At 47.5% G+C, this 22529-nt stretch overlaps 1 protein-coding gene across 1 annotated transcript in view; it reads right to left on the bottom strand.

Annotated features, from left to right (window-relative positions):
- LOC104162510 (multiple epidermal growth factor-like domains protein 6) overlaps positions 1-18506 on the bottom strand; it is a gene marked incomplete at both ends in the record, with an annotated part of 37719 nt that extends 19213 nt beyond the window's left edge. The window contains 10 exon segments of the mRNA XM_009701248.1: positions 3-44; positions 171-302; positions 571-738; positions 1930-2052; positions 2880-3002; positions 4819-4956; positions 6982-7104; positions 7495-7617; positions 8495-8620; positions 18384-18506. Of these exon segments, the coding sequence (XP_009699550.1) occupies positions 3-44; positions 171-302; positions 571-738; positions 1930-2052; positions 2880-3002; positions 4819-4956; positions 6982-7104; positions 7495-7617; positions 8495-8620; positions 18384-18506 (1221 nt within the window).
- Between the last annotated feature and the right edge of the window lie 4023 nt (positions 18507-22529).

Below are 22529 nucleotides of genomic sequence, written 5' to 3'. Positions count from 1 at the left end.
GCAGGTCAGGCTGCAGTTCTTCCCAAAGGTGCCGGCCGGGCAGGCTGGGACAAGAGAGAGAGAGGAGACTCAGCCAATTGCCACAACCTCGCATACAGCTCCTGCCTCCGTGCATCCCGGAGCAGGGATGAGAAGAGCTTTCTCACCCACCGCCCTCCAGCATCACTCACTCTGGTTACAGAGGATGCTGGTCCAGCCTGCCGGACAGTCGCAGCCGGTCTCCTCCGCGTTGCACGTGGCTCCGTTTTGGCAGTCCTCACAGGTCAGGCTGCAGTCGGGGCCGAAGGTGTGCTCCAGGCAGACTGCAACGAGAGGTGCTGCAGGTGAAAAGCCGTCCCCAAGGCCGCCTCAGCATCTAGGAGAGTTTGAGCAGAGAAACCACCCCACCATGCACAGGCTGTGGCAAAGCTAAATGCATTTGTGTTGTAATACAGGTCCTGTGTACATAGAAAAGGCACTTGACAAGTTTTGTGGGTACGGTCACCAAACACAAATAAACCCAGCATGCGTGATTAATTCTGAAGACTTCCAAGCAAAGTATGCCATTTACCACTGCTGCAAAATGCCCACCAAATTTTTCTGAAAGTGTGTGCTCTCCTCTTGCTTCCATCTCTTCCTCCTCTTCTTCATAGTCATCATTAAAGAGCTGGGTAAATTCATCTCGCAGGATTGCAACATGAGGGATTGGGCGGATAACGGGGCGCCGACCATCCAGAGCTTCCACAGCGTCCTCTATAGCTAGGGAAGCAGTCACGGAGATGACAATGTCAAAGTGGGAAAAGAGACAAGATCTCCAAGAGGTGAACAGTATGACAGACCTTCAGTAATAGGAAAGGGAAACCAGAAATAGCTGTACAGGGTTGGTGCATCTGATTTGGCATGGTTTGCAACACTGATCTCTCTCTATATTGTCACCTCTAAATATTTTGCAACTTGTTTTCTTTATTTTGGCTAGAATGGGCACAGGCCAGCTAAGTGACTTCAAAACCTATAGGAGAAGCTTTGATCTTAACCTTGACACACAGCTCTGGCTTCGCAGAATACTGAGCTCACACTCACCTCATCAACTTCGCCCTGCAGTTTTTCTGACCAGAGCTACTCAGCTTCCTTGAGTTTTCAGGTAAGTGAATTTTTTTTCTGGAAAATTAAACAAGACTGCCCATCTAACAAAATTAAGTAATGCATTTCAGCTTGCTTCTCCTTTGGGGAAGAGCATTTATCAGCTACAGCTATGGGTTTCCTTCCCTTGCAGGTTAGGCAAGGGTTAAAAGCCAGGCAATCAAACTAAGCCCAGTCACACTTGGGAACCAGGGCAGGGGCTGCAGAGCCTATAAAAGCCAAGGGACCAGAAGAGGCTCGGGCATTTTGCCAGTGTAGGGAGGCACTGAGTGTTGCTTTTCTGCAGGAAGCCTTTCCAGGGACTTGGGTGATGCTGCTGGGGGTCACTAGATGAAGAGTGGGGTGTTGGCTGCACTACTAAGTGAGTAAGTTGTGTAACAGTGTGTTTGGTGGTGGGATAAAGACACTACCACTTAAAAAATAAATCCCTTATTTCTTAGAAGGAAAAGCTGTAGAGGTTGGTGACTATGGAAAGGCTTCTGGATCTCTGGCTGATGTGGAGTCATCGTTGCAGACTATCTAAGTGTAGCTGTGCCAAAATCCCCTACACTTCTTTGGAAAGTGCTGTGTGATGTGGTTGAAATAGGACTGGTTGTGTCAGGGGAAAGCTTGTGTGAGTCATTTTGACTGCTAATAGTAGTAAGTGCTGTGAAAAAGCTGGAAAAGGTGGTGTGCAGGGCTAAGGAGCTCCAGCCTGTGCTGGTCCTGGCTTGACCGGGCTGTGTACAGGGCAGGTTGTGCCAGGGGGAGCGGGCAGAGGAGGGAGGGTAACCAGCTGCTCAACCGCAGCCCACAGATGTTTGCACTTACAGATGCAGCTCCTTCGGTCCTCATCCAGTTTGTATCCAATCTCACAGCCACACTGGAAAGACCCTAGTTGGTTCTGGCATGTGTGTTCACATCCACCGTTATTTGAAGAGCACTCATCCACATCTAAAAAACACAGGATACACCAGTGTAATGGGAGCAGGCCATCTGTACAGGACAGGAGCCCACATATATTTCTGTCCACAGATTAGCAAGCAGGCTGATGGCATCCTCTTTGCTATGTCAAGCCATCTGACTCTCAAAATTGAGTGAGATTGCCCAAGTGGTTCAGGGGGCTCTGGGTTTCAGCTCACAACTGTCACTAATTGTGTAGAAACAGGTGGGTAAGCTTGGTTTTTCACCTGTGAAATGTTACTGGAGAGTTTTGGTAGTGAGAACAACTTACTTGGAGGAAAAAAACCCACCTTCTTTATGTGAAGAAGGTGACTCATCTGAGAGGTGACAGGAAAACTGGTATGAACTGGGAGAAACTGGAAGAAATGCCTGGCTGTTCACAACCAAGTAGGACAATTTCCTGTTCTCTTTATTAAAAGCTTGTGTTAGGCACCATCTTAGCTGTATTTTATACAGACACTTTTATTTGCCTGTATCTCTTGGGTGAAAATGATGGGCAATGTTTGCCTCTGGGGTTGAACACAAAATAATTTCTGTGAATTATTGGAGTCAGACCTGGACCAACTCACTTTACGTTATCCTGGTTTGAATTCAGTGTGTTCAAAAGTCCCATTGCTACTCTTCAGTTGTGCTGGACTAGAGTATGGGTTAGAATAGCTGAGTTGCCTTAACACTAAGCAAACTGAGGAAGCTGACAAACTGCAGAAAACCAGAATCAGAGGAACCCGTTCTGCGTGTGTGTCTCGCCATGCTGCGAGGCTGAGGACTGCAGTGTTGCTGGTTTACTTGCAGGAGTCCAGGTAGGTGTTCCTGCTTACCATCACACCCGCAGCCATCTGTGCTGAGCCTGTATCCAGCATAGCAGGCACACTCGTAGCCTCCAGGATAATTGTAACAGTCTTGCTGACAACAGTGAGAACCATTGTCACATTCATTGATATCTAAATAAAAAACAAAGGACACTGGATGTTAATATACATCTAGCTTTGCAGTGGTGACAGTATTTGTTAAAATTGCTCCGTGACTAGTTCTGGTAAGCTTTTACTGGATCTGACTGCCAAATGCTGAGCTAGTATTCGTGTTTTCCTCTTGAAATGAGTGAGCTCTATGTTAATAGATCATCCTCTGCTATATGTTCCCTGGCCAAGGGAGGAATCCTGAATCCTAGGGGCCTGTGGGAAGTTAACTGTGATTTTCAGTTCAAGATTGTTGTTAAAGGTTTCGTGTGCTTACAAATGGGGAATGATTGCAACTGTAATACTGACTTTTGTTTTCTGATTTACCCTGTTACAAATACTGATGTTGAGTTCAGAGATGGTTGAGAACTGCATGGTTCCTTCGAACTGTCTCAGAATGAAGTCTCTGAAGGATGGATCTAGATGACCTGGAGAAAGCAGCTTTAAATTTCAAGCCCCTTGTATTATGGGACACTTGTCCGCTATGAAGCGGAATTACTGCGGTGCCCATGTAGAGGAGGGGTTTGTGAAGCATTCCCCTACTGCCAGAGGAGGCTGGGCCAAGGAGGTATCTGGAAGGAAAACAAATAGCGCTGCTGGGCTACAGAAAGTTTACTGGGCTTTGTAGCACACAAAGGAATAATGTTCTTTTGGAGTAGACTTCAGTTCAGGTCCTGGCTTTTTTGCTCCTGTGTTGTGATGTTGCGTGGAGACGGCTCCTACTGCTTCCTCAGAGCTGCGGAGGAAAGCAAATATCCTGGGGATCTGGGGTTCCTCTCGCTTTGCACAAGGAAATGTGGGTGCCCGTGGCAGCCTGCTAAGGAGTGTACCTGTTCCTAACAGAGGTCCTGGGCAGACATCTTCCTTGAAAGCTGCAGGAAGAATGTGGTACTGAACAAAGAAGGAACAAACTCAAGAATTATTTCCTGAGTAATGTGACCTGCAACTCTACGCTGCCTGGAAATATCTAAGTACTGTTTTGCATCACTAAACCCTGTTACTCTTTGCCAGCAACCTCCTGTTTGCTGGTTTTATGGAAAGAGGTGGCTTTAGATAGAAGTGCCTCAATGCACTGCCTGAGGCACAGACCTTCCAACTAACCTTCAGGAAAGGCACCAGGATTTCTTACACCTTTGGACTGTCTGGAGGATGGAAACACCCACCCAGCCTTGCTGTGCAAGTCTGAGCCCACAGCTCGACACACTGGTGCAGTAAATGTCCGGCTAGTGACCAGTGGGTTTCTGACCGACTTATTTGCTGCAGGGGGCTCAGAGTAATGCAATATAAAAAGTATGCCTATGTATGCCTCAACTTTATAGCATTTACAGAGCTTGAGGTGCATTTCACCCTTACCTCTCCATTACCACATACTTTATCGAACTGGATGGGGCTGAACTAGACCTGGCTTGCAGCTAGTGACTCATCCACATCACTCACTTAAATTACACTGCTTCCTTTGAGATAACAGGCTAGATGGTATATTTTGAGCATCACCCCTTCTAGACGCAGGCTTACAGGTATCTGAGACGCAAGTCTCTATCTGCCAATGCCACCTTAGATGAGTTTCAGGGGCAAAAGCTAGTTCTGAAGTCAACATTTGCTGTCCAGGTAGGTCTTGAGTGGAGGTTTGAGGATGTCCTCAAGCAGAGCAATATCTCATCTCCTGTTACTTTGCAGCCGTTTCTAGCCTTGTTAACCTGTTTGTAGTGCGTATACACAGAGTAGCTAACATATGGAGATCCCCCTCATTACTTGAGATGTGCTTGCAAAACCAAGATATGTACCTTTTTCCTTGCCTTACCAGTGCACGTCTTCTGGTCCTCTTCAAGCCGATAGCCAAAGTTACAGGTACAGACTGCGCCAGAGCTGGTGTGGTGGCATGTATGGGAACAGCCCCCATTGTTGGCTTCACAGCTGTTCACAATCTCCATTTCTATCCCTGGAAAAGGCACAAGGGTTAGGATCCTGCAGTGTGTGCTGCACTTTGGCACATAGTGGCTGGCCCGTGCCTTCCCTTGGTGCTGCGCTGGAGCAGGCACCCACATGGCAGCTTCCAGTCGAGCTCGTTGCGTGTGCATTATTGTGTGCACGGCCCTGCTGAGAAGAAGAGTGATCTGCAGCAGGGAAAGGATGAAAATAGTTTTGCACAGAGGCCACTGCTGGGCTGGGAAGTGATGTATAAAAATAAACCGATGGATCCCAGGCAACGCCCTGTGTAGCCTCTTAGGGACAGACTTGTGGAGCAGGCTCTGGACAATCTCCGAGATGAGACTGCAGACAAAACTGCTCCCATTCCTGACAAGCTGCGGTGTGTGCTGCCAACCAAAAGTTGGCTCGGTCTTTGCAAGTACAGAGCTGTTCCGATGCCAGCTAGAAATGGGAGCAGCAGAATACAGGTCGTTACGGAAACATCCTGATGCCTACAGCTAGGCACAAACATAAATAGCAGCCATATATATTCTTAGCTTGGCAAAGTTTATGTAAACTTGTCTGGTTAAATTGAGCTTTCTCAAAATTAAAAGGAACTTGTATCATGGAGCTTTGACTCAGTCCTGAACCTCAGGAAAACAATTTCTGCCTTCAAGATCATTTTTGAGTTCTTAGTGTGTTCAGACCCAAGAAGGATGAAAGCAGGGGAGCTCGATGCTTCCCAATGGATCTGTGCATGTCAAAATCAAAAGCTGTGCCATGGTGGAAGACTATCTTCCAGATTTCACAATATGAATACAGTCTTTTTGTCTTTCATTTTCTTACTAGTGCAAGGACAACCAGGGTTTTGGATAAAAGAAATGTGCTAGAAGAGGCAGGGAGAAACATTTTTCATACAAGAAGGCTACTTAATTCTATAGTTGGCACCAAAGTAGAGGTATTGTCAACGGTTACGGCAGTCAGTCGCAACCGGAGAAACCACATCAGAATGTGAGTGGGGCTTGTGCTTCCACTGTCCCTGCTGTCAAAAGTGACCCTCCAGGGCTGGCATCTCTTACCAGGGGCTTATCTGGAAAACCAAGACTCGAGCAGGGACAAAACTGAGCTTTTTGTCACCTGTGGGCCAGTTAGCTGAAGCCACAAAGGGTAATCTTCCCTGCTGCATAGTCACAGTGCTAGGTGAGGAGGTAGCTAAGATTTATTAGGCATAGACCTGGCTTCCTAATCCAGTCCTCTGTAAGCCTCGCTGGCTATCATGCATTTTTACCCCAACAGTTGAAGGTAAATGTGCAGTTGAACATGAAACTGAGCTATGGGATTTTTTTTCCAGAATATGCAGTGTGAGATAAACCATGTTCCTAGCAAGAAAGGTTAGGCTCTTAAATAGCACGTCATCAGTCCAGCTCCTCACATTGCTCTGTTTGACGCTTGTCAAGACCCATTTATGGTCTGCAAAGCCTTACCCTCATACCCTTTGCAGGTTCCCAGTGAGAGCTGCAGCAGCTGCACAGGTGGAGCACCACGGCTTCCAGTAACACCAGCTGCCAGCACTGGGGCTGCCATGGTGGCTTTCATCTGTAAGGGGGCTGCTAGTGCTAAATGCTGATAGCTCTGCTTTGGACTATCCCTACTGATGTGTATTAGCTGAACAAAGATGTATGGACAATCTGACTCATTCTCGCATAATAGAGTTTATTTCTTGATGGGAGTAGATGCGATCACTTCACTAGCTCAATTCCTTCTTCAGCTACGCATCTGTAGCTGACTGAACTCATCCAATGAAGTCCCCAAGAGCAGAACTTGGCCAAATGGCTCCAAATAAATTGCCTAAACCAGCACCTTCATGGTAACTTTAAAGACCAGCCAAAGTTTTTCATCTTGGTTGGAGCCCCAAACTTGCTTGTGAAATTCTTCAAAAAAGAATGCGATAACTTGGCCCCACCAATTCGCAGGGGACAGTGCACAAACACTTCCCTGCAGAAGCAAACCCACCTCCCGTCCCCGCCTGAGCTGGGGGTCTGCATGCAGTACTCACGATAGCATTGCTTGCCGTCTGCCCCCAGCTCATAGCCCGGGTTACAGGTACACTTAAAGGAGCCACGAGTGTTGAGACACTGGTGTGCACACATGGCTAGTCCAGTCAGACATTCATTCACATCTGCAAGAGATGAGCAATCAGTAAGCAAAGCAGGTTGAGGCATAAACATTCTTTCAAAAGGACAATTGTTACTATCTTCAAGTTTCTCACTGGTTTCTCGTACCTGGAATTCTTCACTGGGGCTCAGACCAACAAACAGAGTTAAGAGTTCAGAATTACTGTAAAGCTTCCTAAGAAATTGGATCACATGAACCTCAAGGGTTGTTCCAGACAACTCGAGCAGGGCTGTTGGACAGACATCAACTGAGCGCTGCCATGCCAGCCCGCTGGTAGGCTCATGCATCACTCCGTTAAATTCACAAATGCTGACAGTTACTACAATTGAGCACTGCTTTACCTCAGGAGACCCAGGTGTCTCTCTCCACGAAAGCTTTGCAGTAGGGAGCTTACCTTCACAGGCCTTATCGTCAGGGGCCAGCCGGTAGCCAGGGTGGCACTCGCAGCGGGCTGCTCCGTGGTGGTTGTGGCACCGGTGCATGCAGCCCCCGTTCCTGTCGGTGCAGGGGTTCCTCACTGCAGGTCAAAGCAGAAGGGGCAGGCTTATTTCATACTAATCCTAGCTCTTACTGGCATTATGCTTATGGGAGAACAGAGCATCGAGCAGTTATGCCTAGCAAAAAAGTCTGCAATCCATGAAGGACCATTCTCTGCCCGGCAGAAAAATCTCTCTTTACTGCTCCATCCAGGCAGGAGGTTTTACGTGGCGTGAGATCCTGCAAAAGGCAGGCACTAATCTGGGTATAACCTTTCCAGCAGAAGCTTGGCATGGGCATGTCCCTCTACGGAGATTACAGAGCAAGTGCTAGGCAAATTTTTTTCAAGTGTTCCTATCAAGAGCTTTGTCAATCTCTGACTTGCCCCAGGACCTGGACAGATGCTACAAAACCCTACCGCCTGCTGCCTTTTTAATATTCCAGTTGTTCCTTTTCCCTTAGCAACTTCACAGCTAAAGACTTCCCTCCTCCTACTTCTTCAATGCCAGCTGCTATGAATGAGAAGATTAAACTTCTGCTCTATATCCCCTTCAGCTTCTCTCCTTCCTGCAGCCACGACTGGGTCAGCCAGAAAGCTGTCTGCAAGCAGAGAGAGAAGATCCCGTCCCGCTACGACATGCTGCTGTTCCTTCACGTTCTCATGCCTTCATACAATTTCATTCTTGTTGGCGACACTTCTTCAGCTCTTCCTAGCCTTTCAGAATAAGCTGCAGAATGTGTCCGTGACAACATCCCATGCAGTTTTTACTGGAGAGAAACACCCCGGTCTGATCTGACATCTCAGCGTGCAAATGCATGCTCCCTCCTTCCACCCCCCAAGTCTCAGCTGCCCCTGAAAAAAAGACCAAAGCAAAGCTCTGCCTCCCCAGCTTCCACGCATGCTCGAGGGCTCTCACAGACGCAGTGCTTGCCGTCCTCCCGCAGCTGGTAATTGTGCCGGCACTGGCAGTGGTGCTGTGTGAGCGTCACCTGCACGCAGTCGTGTTGACAGCCGCCGTTGTTCAGGGCACACGTGTTCACAGCTATGAGGCAGAGGGACAGAACGTTTGTCACAAAAATAATGGCACCCGGATGAGTCTCTTGCACAGGACCAGGGCGAATTGCACGCACGCACACAGGGCACTGCTAATGAGAATTGAAAATTGGGGCATACTCAGCCTGTGCTAAAGCGAGGAGTTTTTTGTGAACTTCATAAGTGAGAAGTGTGCTAAATGCAAGCTGTTGGTACAAAAAGCTGTTCCGTATGCAGCGCACGAGAGAGGCCACCCACCGTTGTGCCAGAGAGGGACCTTGGGCAGACCCCCCTTGAGATGGAGACCCTTTTCTTTAAAGGTAAGATTGGCTCAACAGTGTCAGGTAGCAGCTTAAAATTGCTCTTTTCTACCATAAGGGTTCCCAGCAGCTCTCCTGGGAGGCAAGACCAGGACGTGGGGGTCTGGGCTAGGTCCTCTGCAGTGTTACACGGGAGGGAAGCTGACAACCGGGATGTTTCCTAACAAGCATCGGCCCTTTCCGAAGGGCGCCTGTGTCAGCGAACAGGCTTCTCATGCTGCATTATTGCTGAAAATCTCATAATTTTGTTCAAAGACAGTCACCGCAGGTGCAATGCCGCAGCTAGTTCAGTTCAATTACTGCTCGGAGAGAGCTGCACTCAGGTGTATTCAACGTTTTCCTGTAACAAAATGATATGGAAAACTAAGCTTCTGGCTCCATGCCATGCAAAAGACACTGATCACACAGGGCAAGGCCCAGCACGTACCATCAGTTCTTCTGGGAACATTTAAGGAAAAATGTTTTAAGATGCATCCTGCCTGTCTGCACTGCGATCAGATGTAACAACTCCCAGCTCCGTGCTTTGACTAGCAGATTTCTACATGGAAGTTAGGACACGTGTGCTCGTCCAGGCTGCGAGGAACTGATGCTGTAACCAGCAGAGTTGCTGGGCTGGAGCACACGGGGATACGCTGGCGGGGACTGTGATTTCATCCTAAGCACAGGCGGGACTGGGAATTGAGATTCCCGACTGGTGTTCCTGGCCGTGCCACAGCGCTTCTGGGTGGCCTTGCGCAAGGTGCTTTCCTGCCCAAAGGATTTCAAACAGAAAACAAGGTTTTGCGTAGGCTACGGCAGAAAACAGATCTTATGACCGACCGTGCGGACTATCTTCTCTTTACAAGCTTGCTGTCATTAATCAGCCCTAAAATAGCCTTCTCCTCACCCCTCTCTGTTCTTATAATCTGGGACTTCTCTGCAGGACAAGCAACAGAAGCATAATGTTTAAGTGGAGATGCATGCACTTTGCCAGCAGCAAGTGGGCAGTTTGCCTGCTTACAGTCACTGGGCTGCAGCTACCCAGGACCACTGACCTTCTTGTAGCCAGGAGAAATTTGAGCTAGAAAATACAGCAGGGAAGGATTTTCTGGAGCAGGATTCACAGGCTCTGGTAGATAAGCCATCGTGGGGTAATTACATGTCTCCAAAGTGATGCAAGTCTCCTCTTTGACCACTGCATGTCTCCTGAGTTAGCCTACCTACTCCCTAATCAATGAGTATCTCGGAGACTGCTCCAAAGAGAGGTGTCTCCTTACGGGAACTGGGAAATTGGCCTTTAAAGGCTGTTCTTCCTCTTAGGAGGCAGGAATGTGCATGAAACACAACACGCCGCACATCAAAGCTGTGTAGGTGTGACATGGCTAAAACCTGGCTATGGTCCAGGATGGAACCCCAGACCTGGTTTCCATAAGTAGAATGGTACGATGAGTTGTGGTCTCACAAGTTTCTGACCTATTTTTCACACTCCAGAATAAACTGATGTGCTGACTCTGAGGAAACTTATAAGAAAGCTGAAAACATCTCTAATGAAAAACATCTTTCCACAAACACTTCAGGTAATCACAGTGCCCTCAACAACCTTGAGAGTTTTGCTAAGCAGGCGAGCCTGGAAAGCACATGCTAGTAAAAGTCTCCGCTTTTAATGAGGTCTCTGAATCCCAAGGGAAGTTGGGTCAGTCAAACACCCATGCCCAGGGCGCAGATGCGCGGGCGGGCTGCAGGCAGCACCCCTCTGCCAGCGCCTCGTCTGAGTATTCAAAAGAGGGTTTTCTATAGACAAAGTACCGAAAGTAATTCGATTAAGTCTCTCTTGTATCATAGTGAAAACCAAATATTTGCCACAGGAGGAAAATTAAAGGCAGAACTGTTGGTTTGGGTTTTTTTTTTCTGCAAACAGTTCCCCTGCAAAAAATATGCCTTGACTCAGAGCTGAGCAGCTCTCTAGTTTCAGACTTTTAAAAACTAGCTTCCCGTTGTATGCCTTTAATTAACTAAACAATATTTGGGGGAATAAAAGTGACTTAATAGGGTAAAAGTATTGCCATACACAACATACAGCTGGAGCAAGAACTAGCACTTCATGTCAGTTGTGCTGGCGTTGCTTCCTTTAATCCATTTGGAAGGAAACAACAGAAATACTCAACGTTCCTGAAAAGTTATGGGTCAGAGTTACAGTACTCAAGCTTTAGCAGAGACGGGTGGTCATTTTAAAACATTCTGATATATTAAAGCGTTTAATAACATATATTCAAAAATACCCATAAATAATGTGCTTGTTGGAGTGCTTTTTTTTTTAAAAAAAGAGGTAAAACAATGCTAATGCCTGCCAAAACATTTCTTCATATGGGAAAAGTACTGGGCCAACGTATAACAAGCCAACACATCTTACATCTAAAATAACCTCCCAGTATATAGTCATTCCTATGAATTTCCAGTCTAAATAACCGCCCTCCTTGTGTACCTCTAAAAGACAACTTTTCAGAGAGTAAAAACTAAAGTCCAGATTCTTCCTTGTCATACAAAATTTAAGCAGACAGAAATCCCATAAGGTTGGACACAGCAGACTTCCCAAAAGCATTATTTCTACAGGCAAGAAGATCAGCGCATCTCTCTGGCTTGCGCTGAACAGCGTGCTGAGACATGTTAGCCACCCCATACCCCACGGTAGCCATGTAGTGATGGAGCTTTGCAATGGCAAAAACTGCTCCTGAATGGCAGAAGAAACTTGAGGCACTTGACACACGGGACATGGCAATGCTTGGCCACCACAAGCAGCTTGAGTAGGGAATGGGCACCAACAAAAAGGACACAAGTTCCCGTTCCAGCGAGTCCTCTTTGGCCAAGGTGCTTAAGTGCAACCGAGTTGCTTATGCAGATCTTGGCCAACGCTGTTTGTGGACCACTAAGAGAACATAAAAGGTGAAGCAGTGAGAGCGCAGGGGTCTTGCAGAGCATTTTCTTTCTTCTTGCGTCTCTTTTAGTATAGCTTATTCACTAGCAAATATATTCTTCGAGGCTAATAACCCCATCTGAGCCTCCCCATTCTGCGATTCCATACGACGACGAAGGGGCCGGCGCATGCTGTTGTCTCAGCCATCGCGGGTACGTTCCAGACCACTACGGGTAATGGGAACCAGACGTCCTTCTCTGCCAAGAGACTTATACACAGGGAAGAAGTTGCTGGTATCACTGGCTATATGGTGCTCGTAAGCTATACAGCACTGGTGGCACACGTGCGATGTCACAAGCAAAGCAATCGCGTCCTGCGGCATCACCCAGAGCCACCCACGGTGCACCGACTGGCAGGGGTGTTGGTGCAGCACCACTGTTGTGCTAAGATAGAAACTACTTCAATTTAAGAATCAGGAATGATAAGACAAAACAAATGAAATGTTAAAATTGTTTTGGGTGTCTTTCCACCAAAGCAAAGCAAGGGCCTTCTAATTTTGGGCCTCCTTAGCTGGCTTCTTGCAGAGTAACAGCCAGTAGACCTCACTGCTGGCCTTGTTTTAATTACTGCTCTTTTTTTTTCTGTTTACAGAACACTCTAAAAATATTTCCATTCCCAGATGCTTTTCCTAGCTTAACATTTCTGTGATGACGTTGCCAAATTCAGTGTCATCTTGTACATCACACAGATTTTTGTCATTAGAGCTCAGACTGATTTTCCACAGATGATATTTCATCGTCTGCAAGGCGGACATTACTTCCATCCCCTCTGTCTGAAGGGAGTGCACTGCCACTGAAAGATGCTAGCTCCTGGATTCTGACCCACTCAGGCCCGGGAAACGGATAAAAAGAGATGAAAAGGACATTGTTACTACTGGTTGCACACGGGAAGCAGGTCTGCAAAATAGCAGCCTAACAGAGGAGTCAATTTAATAACAACTGAGCTACCCCAGCTCTGCACGCTGCAGCTGACCTTCACAAACCGGGACGAGCTGAATTCAGCCCCGGGAACGACACCGCAACCTCCCGGGAGCTGAGCAGTGCCCCTCGCTCAGCCCAGGGGCCATTAGCAACTTCACATCCCCGGCATTCCCTCCCTCAAAACCCGCAATTCTAAGAAATGGCTGAGAAGTGTGCCACTGGACAAAGAAAAAGTCAAATTTTCTAAAACGTGCGAGTTGTCTGCACAAGGCATGCAAATTGAAAACCTCCACAAAGTACCTATGGACGATTACCCTCTGTGCACACAGTTCAAGCCCATGCAAACCTTTCTGGCGTAGTCCTTCTGTTCACTATATAAATAGCTGCTATATTTGAGATTTCTTCATTTGAAGTACTCCTAATATAAATAGGGATACATCATGTAATCCCAAACCGATTTATTCTAACCTCAGACAATTTCCAGAAACATGTTGTGTGTTAATACAGACCATCTCTCTACTCTGCAGGCCAACAAAAGCAATTGGCTCAGATTAAATTCTTTGCCTTGGACTGGATTTCATCCCTCTGCTGAAACAGCAGAGAAGGACCCGAAGATGTCAGCTGCCTGCCTCCTGCCCATGTGGTTCTGATAAAGAAAGAGGTGATTTCAGGACGCCCAATGACTTTTTGTTCTGTTTCACTTTCAATAGAAATGTCTGCGCTTTTTCTCCCTCCCTTCTGTATTAAAATCAGCAGTGACTTGCTATATTTGAACAACAAAGACGCAATAAAAGAATCCTGCACAATTGAGCTGCAGATTAGCCAAAGCATCAACAACGGTTGAGAGTAGCTGTGAGACACAGAGCAGGACGCAGGAAGGTGGCTTTAAGCCGTTTTTTGGTGCTCTCCTGAGCCACAGCCACCAGCGCGGTTCCAGGTACGATTTAACCCCGGAGAGCTGCCTTGGTCTCTTTGGTCCTGTAGGATTGCCTGCGGGATTGGATCCTGCATTGCCAGGATGCAGCCCATGGCAGGCTCCTGGTACCCCGGCTTTCTCACATCACAGCCTTAGGCTGAAAGCTTGGCCTCGGCCCTAAGCTTTTATTCCACTTCTGCACCAGAGGAATCACTGTGAGGCTCTTGGAGTCCCTCACTCCCGTGATGGTTGATAGGGGCAGAGGTAGCTGTAGTGAAGGAAAGGATCCCGAGGTGTTTGTGCAAGGGGACACCAGGAGTCTGCTGTCATCAACTGCCCTTGAGTCTTCAAGCAATGGCGAAGATGAGATTTAAGAATCCCCTGTTGGACTGTGCATGGAGCCAAGCTCTGCTGATGCTGTAAAAGGTATCAACACCCTCAGTTTCTTCCAGTCCTACAAAACACAAGTGCTAATCTAAACAGCTATTTACATGGAACTGCAATACACTTCAAAAGAAATTGCTTTTAAAGGTGCCGAAGTAATATCGGAAAACTTTTGCTGATTTTTCCCTGCGTTGTGCCCTGCTTTATCATCTGCAATATTAAGCACACAGGTGCAAGCAACTATCAAGGGTGCAAAGCCATCAAAAGAAAGTAGCAAAAGATTTAATCTGTTTTCCAATTCTTTGCCATCTTCTGGAATAAAATAGGCTTCGACTTTCCATCACCAGCTTGGAATACTAGTTCAGCCAGAGGGTGGAAAAGGACCCATCACCCTGAGTCCAGCCCTCCAAGAGCTGAGCATCTTGCCCGGTCCTGCACTCCCAGGGTTAACAGCCACCAGCCTCCGCAGGGGAATTCTGGAGCGCTCAGCTTCAGGCAGTGCTGCTGATTAACTGAAGCCTTTGTGGGTTTTGTGGGGATCGGAAAACATTTAAAGAATTAGATCTGTGGTTTTACAGACCTTCCCTGGCAACTTCACGGCAATCGTCTTTTTCTGTCTCCAAAATGCTTTCTAGCCTGCGTTGCTGCTCACTGCCTCCTAAAGCGGTATTGCTGCGGCCGGGAGCTTCCTAAAGCCCATCTCCGTGCTTGACCCAGCTCTAAGCGGCAAACCTCCTGGCAGCCCTGGCTCAGACCACCTGCAGCGACTTCCCCTGCCTCTAAGGGCTCAGCAGTTCTGGAGCAGGGGGGAATGGATGGGAGAGTCTTCTTGTCTCCAGTTCTCTTTATTCTTAGTGTTATTCCTTTAATTTAGTGGCAATTTTTTTCTGTTTTAGCAGCACTAAATCTTACCTGTCCAGCAAAATTAGAGGATAGCCCAACTTGAAGAGAAACACAGCTTTTATCAGTTAACCTAATCTCTCCCTTAGTTGAAGTCAAGTCAGTGCCTGGAACTTCACAGGAGCAAAGAAACGTGGCTCAGGTCCTCCTGAGCAAAACCCAGTACCTTTTGCTACCTTCAGCCCGAGAAAGCAGCTGCCAGGCACTGCAATGTCTCCGCTCTGCTCCTTGCAACGGAGGTTCCTTGCCCAGGCAAACACTCCTGCTCTGACCGATGCGCCATCCTGCTACAGTTCCAGCTTTGCCGTACACCACAGCTGATCTCTTCGTAGGTACCAACCAATGCAAAGACTGTAAAGCAGTTCATTACCAGGATAGAAGCTCAACTATCTCATTTTCCCCACAAAGGAAGGCTATCATGCCTCCTTTCTGCACCACCCTCAGCTTCCAACGCACTGAAGAGCTTCTCCGCTCTGGGGGACACCCTGTTATGGGTCCCAAACACGCCCGCGGCTTTGATGGGCGCTCATGCTGCTTTCCACCACCCGGTCGTGTTGCTCTACCTTCCTGTTACAGCTGGCCTGAAGCTCAGCATTTAGCCAGAGAAAATGCTTTCCTCTCCCCCAGCAGTGCTGGGAAAGCACTCCTGAAACACGAAAACTGAAGTGTGAAGGGCAGGCGTGTTGAGTGAGGTCTCCTGCGTCTGCTGCTGCTGCCTGCGCGCTGCCTGAGCCCGCGCTCGCTGCCTGGTAACTCTTGTCAAGAATGCTGGCTTAAGAAAAACTGTGTGATTTCCAAGATCAAGTCGGAGCAAAGCCTCTGACTCGGCAGTGTAAATATTTATGTAGACCGAGCGCTAAAGGAAAGAACCACTTGCATGTACTTGTGAAAACACCACAGAAAGCAAGCGCATGCTCAAGGGCCCGGGATTACTACGAAGTGACCCACAGAAAGCCGCCCGGCCGCACCGTGGCTCGTGGGCTCACTGTCCGCGTGTCGGCCAAGGTAACGAACGGGAGATCGCATCCCGCTGCAACAACCAAACCCGGGGCGAGAGCATCCCCTTGGTGGCCTCCCCGTTGTCACCAGCCCACTTGCCTGGGCTCTGTTGTGGGGTGGCCTTGTTCCAAGGGGACAAATAGCTTGTATTTACACAAACCAGAGTTGTGTAAACTCAAACCCCATCACGCTGGGCTGCTGTGCGTGACTGCAGCTGGCAGACGCGGGGAGGACAGCTGCTGGGCTCTGGCGCTAAGGTCCGCCATACAGAATCCATAGGGGTAGAAAGCTGTGCACCAGGGAACAAGCATCAAACGGGGCACTCGTGGCACCAGGCAACCTTACGTCTGCGGGGACATAGAGAGCAGCCATAAACACTGGCAGAGGGGTAACCTCTAAGTCTGTGCTCTGTTCTGAGTTTTTACAAGGAAAAGATGTTTAATTCCACCCCTCCACCCAACTGGCTTAATAGGTTAGTACAGAGCTGTTAGGAAGGTGTGAGAGATATATACACACACACAAAGAACAAAAGCCACCAGTCCTGAAGCGAAAAAGGCAGATTTTTAGATCTGCTCTGTTGTTATTTTAGAAACAGCACTGGACAATTATGTAGTGAGAGTTTTCACTCGCTCTGCCTGGTCTGCATCCACTTTTCCGTGTACTTTGTGGATCACAGGGGTACGGGCACCGCTCAACTAACAGCAGATCCTGCCAGCTCCACTCCCCAGAGCTCCCAGAAAGTGCCTGAGTTACTCCCAAAGCAGATCAGGTTTCATGACTAGAGACCCCTTAATTTTGGCAGATGAATTCCAGCACTGTGCACATTATGGCAAATACTCGCTCAGAAGTGTAATGCAAAGCAGGTTCGCACCGCTCAGCACAAGCAGCATGGAGCAGGGAAGCTCTGCCTGCCCGGATCCCGGCAGAAATGCTCTGCACATCACAGCCATCGTGAGCGGGTAAGCCTGAAGAATGAAAGCAAAGGATGGAAATTGCTTTTAAACAAGAGATTCCTCCCCATAGTGATCCCTTTCATACTTTCTCTGGAAATTGTTTCACCTTCTGAGGCTGACCCTGCTGAGAGCACTCCTTATTTCAGATTGTCTCCTGTTTTATTCTACAAGGCAGCAGCGGCAGAATCACTGTATACCATGAAAAAGAGAACTACATGTTATGAAGACAATTATTAGATGACAGACCACACACACTTCCATGCAAACAGCAGCAATGAACACAAGTTTACATGTTCAGTGCTGGAGCAGTGGGCTGGGAATGACTGGCTCTTTATTTGCGATCCTTTTGCTTCTGCATTTTTCCAGCGAAATATGGGGCACTTGGTGAACTCGCACCTTAAGCGTACGTCTCACTGCGCTTGTTAGAGTATTGTCACTTAGTAGGGGCAGTTGTGGAAAGATGTGCGGTTTGTGCTGCTCTGAGCACGGTGGGTACCACTTCCTTAGATGGCTTTTGTTCTGCTCACATCACCATTCCCAACTGGAACACACAGGCTCACACAGTCGTTTTTAGTAAACTCTGGAACATGACTATACTCTGAGAAAAAAACAGCAAATGCTTTATAATTCCATCGCCCAGGAATTCTTTCCACTTGTACGAAAATATCCCTCAAAAAATGGAAAAATGTGTCAAATAAAGCTGTGAGGGAGAAGTGGTTTAATAAAACAACAGCAGCAGCAGATGCTGGAAAGCAGACTCCAAGTTCCACCCCGGTGTCTCTGACTCTCTAGTTTGGGGCAGGCAAACAATATTTCAAGAAATTGGCCCAGAAATTAGCTGTAAGCCAAACCTGGCATCTGAAGTGTAATGTCTGGACACGCACCATCGAAGCGGACGCATGACTAATATCCCAGGGAAGAGGGTTTTGAGATTATTATGGCCACAGTTCCACACACAGCCTATTTTCACTTGTCTGTCACACCTAGCGCATACCATGAGAACTAGGGAAATAATTAAGGTAAAAATGAAGACTGACTTGAACCTTTTCACAATATCTAATTTATGTATTTGTTCTGAAAATGCCGTATCTGATATACCCTGTATCAAAAGCAGAAGCACCAAAGCACTGGAAGTTAATTCTCCTGAATCAGAATAAATTCAGGAACGGCAAAGAAGTCAAAATTGTACATGTCCACACTGAAGAAGAGCAAACGTTATGAACCCAGCAATAGAAATAGGTTAGGGAAGGCTACCAGGATCCTGAGAAACAAAGGAACACGCAATCCATCACCATCATCTCCCATTCCCTGCACAGAGGATGGATATGAGTGGGTCAGCCAATGTAAGCGTTTTTTGTACAATGCTTTTACACATAGGGAAAGGGCTATGAAGAATTAGAGATTGTCAAGAAATTTAAAACTGTGACTTACCAATGCAGGTCCTGCCATCTGTGTGCAGGCGAAAGCCTGGCTTGCATTCACAATAATAAGATCCAAGGGTGTTCACACATCTGTGCTGGCAGCCCCCATTGTGGACCTGGCACTCATCAACATCTGCAAAAGAAAAGGGAAGAAGGGGGAAAAAAATTCAGAGCAGTGGGTATGACAGTATCTGAAGTCGGGATTATTTATCCTCTGTTGACTGACTCCAGATTTGAGGAATGAACGCAGAGGGAACAACATTGCCCTTTCATTATGTTTAACCACAGGAAAAAAAAAAACCACAAGGATCTTATTTGTCAATCGGCATAAACCATCCTTCATCTTGTTCACCTCCCAATGGTCACTTTTCCCATTCGCTCTAAGATGATGAATTAATTCATATTTTACACTTCCTTACTCTTTATGTGTTGAAAACAGGCTGGGCTAGTCCATTTGCTACTTACATGAATGGTGGGAGCAAACACCTCAACATTACGGGCTGAAGGGAAGGGGAACAATAGGAAGCAGCAAAGTTCAGCGCCTCGGTGCCACAGCAGCAGATGGTCTCATCCTGCTCAGCCAGTCGCATCCTCTTGCAGCACAGAAGCTGGCTTCCACTGAGTTCAGCCATGTGCCAAAGGCGAGAGGGTTTACTGTCACGCCTCTCAGTACTTTGCAAAGCACTGAACACATTTCACACTATTTATGCCTGGAACTCACTTGAACTGCTGCTGAAATGCAGCAAAATCTGGGGTATCTGGTAATCAGCTATGCTCAGAATTGCTACGCGACACCGGAGACGAGAAAGAAAACACACTGATACCTGGAGAGAGTTATTACAATGGATTTGTTCATAACTATACGATTCTTAAGAACATGAGGAAGTCCAGCTGGACCCCCAAATACAAGGGGCAGAGTACAAGCGGTGAGACTCTGACCGCAGCTCCCCAGCCCTCTCCTCCCAGCTCCGTGACCAGAGCGAGCCCGGGAGAACTGAGGCAGCCGTTCCTGCAACAAGGAATCCACTTGTGCATGTCCGTTTCTACTGGTAAAGCTACAGGCCCTTGAACAAAAGCCATTCTCTGAGCCAGAAAAATCTTCTGCCAAGGGCTGAGCAATCTTTCATGAGATGAAATGTGAACTAACCCATGAGCTCTTGGTAAAAAAAAATCCCGTTACATTTTATTATCCAAGCTTCAAAACCAGGGAGGTAGACAGCAGTGTGTTACAGAAAGGGAGATTCATTCCTTAACATTCATCAACAGACATTACATTGACTTTAAGGGCTGGGAATAACTTCCAGAACTAAGAAATGTAAAAATGTTTGAAGTGCCCAGTTACATGGCGCCAAGATCTGTATCAGAAGCTCACCAAAGGTAATTTCAAGTTTCTGAGACATAAGACTCCTTCATATGGCTACAATTGGAAATTATTAATAGAGATGTTTGTGGGTATATCTGCACGGTTCCTTAATTCCTGCCATTTGTGTGTGTGCGTACACGTATACACGTACACTACCTTTCAGACTGGAAAGAATCAAAGGTCCCTGGTCAGATGGGGGAACCAGATCACATTCACGCTAACAACAAAAAAGCCAACCAGCAATTCCTTTTTCCATGGAGAGAAAACTCCAGTAGCTTTGGCTCTGTTAGCATTTCTATGCACTTTCTGCATTTTGTGAGGATGTCTTCAGCACGCACAACTATTTCCCGCTGACGCAGCGACGTGGGCCATCCAAGCAGCAGGATGATACAGAGCCAAGCTGAGCAATGAACCAGCACCGTTTCATCAATGACTGTTACTAATAAGAAACTAATAAAGAAACATTTCCCTAATGAATCACGGCAGGGCGTTGCCCCTGTGTCTTTGCAAGCCGGCGATGCAAAAACCTGCTTAAGCCTCACCCTTGCCCAGCGCCTACAATCCGCTCCCCTGCCCGAAGCATCGCCCAGCTCCTGCTTTGCTCAGCTAGCTTGCTCTTACCCGATTGCAGCTCCAGCTCCCACCGGGGAGGCAAAAAGTGCATTGAAAACCATAGGAAAAGGAGAAATGCAACCTTGACTGAAGCCAGTGCTAAAATTGTACATTAATTAGATTAACTGCCAACAAAACCAGCTAGCAGCAAGCAAATGGACTGGGTCAGGGAAGAAGTGGGAAGCAAAGTGGGAAAGGTGATGCTTGTTTGACTCCGTGTTTCTGAGCTACACAGTAATAATAATAAAAAAAGTTTGTTTTCTCAGAATACTTTTCATTGGAAGGCTTCTTACTGCTTCGAAAGTTAAAACCTAAGGATCAGAGCACATGAAAGTGGCCCTTTGCCCTTTCTGTCCTAGTGATGCCCAGTGAACCCACAATCTTCACTTCTGATGTCCTGCTGCAATGGCCATACAGGGCTGCTTCTTCAGAGCTCCCCATTGTAGCTGTAGGCTTCATTAACCTGGCAGAAAACAGTAATTTTTGTAATGCCTGGCCTTTGCTCATTCAGTGGACTGTAGATTCCTCCTCTGGGCATTTTAGGAGGTTTTGGTATTTTCTTCCTGTTTTTTCCAAGCCACTTAATTTTTAAAGCAAGGAAAATGAATAGATTTTTGAGGTGGAACATAAGCTTTAACTGATGCTCTCCAAAGAGAAACCCAAATCTAAACCAGCTTTTCAAGGGAGGAAAAAGTGCAGTGGCATGAATCTGAGATGCTGTCAAAGCAACCTATCTCTAATTGAATCATTTTCCTCTGCGAAGGCTTTACACAGTTCGGACGCTACAGAGCCCTAGAGCCCCTGACGCATTCACCGCTTTTCAAGGGAGGAAAAAGTGCAGTGGCATGAATCTGAGATGCTGTCAAAGCAACCTATCTCTAATTGAATCATTTTCCTCTGCGAAGGCTTTACACAGTTCGGACAGAGCCCTAGAGCCCCTGATGCATTCACCACTCACGTAGGGCAGCAAGGAGCAACACCGGAGTACGTGTCCTCCCGAACCTTTCCTCTAAGAGCTGCCGGCAGCCTCCGAACCCTGCAGCTCCCCAGCACCCCCACAAAACTTGAACTTGGGTCTTCAGCTCTGATGCCTCCAAGAAGAGATTGCCCAAGGTCCCTCACTCACTGGAAAGAGGATGGCACGAGGGAAAGGCACTGGCCTTCTCGCAGTTGCCCATGGACAGTAGAAAAGCGACGTCCCTAACTTGCGTGGTGGAAGTGCGACCAGCCCCGTGCCCGGCTGGCACTGCAGTGAACAACGGGTGCTGTGTCCCCAAAAGAGTTCGCGGGAGCCTGGGCACAACCTCCAGCAGGGCAGAGTTTCATGCTTTGCATTTCTGTTACTTCTCCTTTTTTTTTTTTTTAACATTTCTATGGGCAGAATTAGCTATTAATACACAGAATTGGCTCTGTTCAGCTCAAGAACAGGAAAACGGGTTTGGGAAGATTTTATAGAGAGTAATAAAGTTTTTTGGTCTGAATTTAAATGACTGTTCCACTGCTTCCCCTCAACTCTAATCTGAAACCATAGAGAATTTACCGTCCAAAAAGGTTAGTGATGTGTTGAATAAACTTCTTACTTTCACCCCATTACTCATCCTCAGTAATCGTACATCTCCTCTCTAAATGTCTCTTCTTCCCCCTTTGTATTTTTCACCCTCTCAATCTCTGTAATTACTCCCCACGCCAAAACCCCCCGCTGCCCCGTCCCACCTTGGCCTGGGAAAGCGGCCAGCCCTTCCTCGCACCCTGGCTCTGCCGCGGCCACAGAAACGCCCATCACCTCCACCGCTGCATGCTCCCCATGTAACCCGCCGTGTCCTGTTTTCCCTTCTGGAGCCTCACTTAGCTCTTTCTGCAGTGACAGAGAGATTTTTTGGACATATACTACACAATGGTGTGACCAAAATAAAACCTTCCATCCTTTGCACCCCTGACAGGAGCGCAGCAGCGTCATCCCCCAAGAAATCTTAGGTTTGTGTCTTTGGAAATAATGCAACCGTGCAATTTGCCCAAACAAATTCAAACCCTGGTATGAGCGCACAGAGAGAAGGGGCACCGCCGGGGCAGATGCTCTACAGAGAGTTTGCATTTTCTGGTGGGGACCAGTTGCTTTTGGTCCTAAGAGTGCCGAGTTGTGGGCTGCGACTGCCGCAGCAGCTGAACGAACATTCACGGCGG

Source organism: Cariama cristata, unplaced genomic scaffold (genome assembly GCF_000690535.1).
Source record: "Cariama cristata isolate BGI_N322 unplaced genomic scaffold, ASM69053v1 scaffold16865, whole genome shotgun sequence".
NCBI classification, from domain to species: Eukaryota; Metazoa; Chordata; class Aves; order Cariamiformes; family Cariamidae; genus Cariama; species Cariama cristata.
This window is presented reverse-complemented; position numbering and strand designations above follow the sequence as displayed.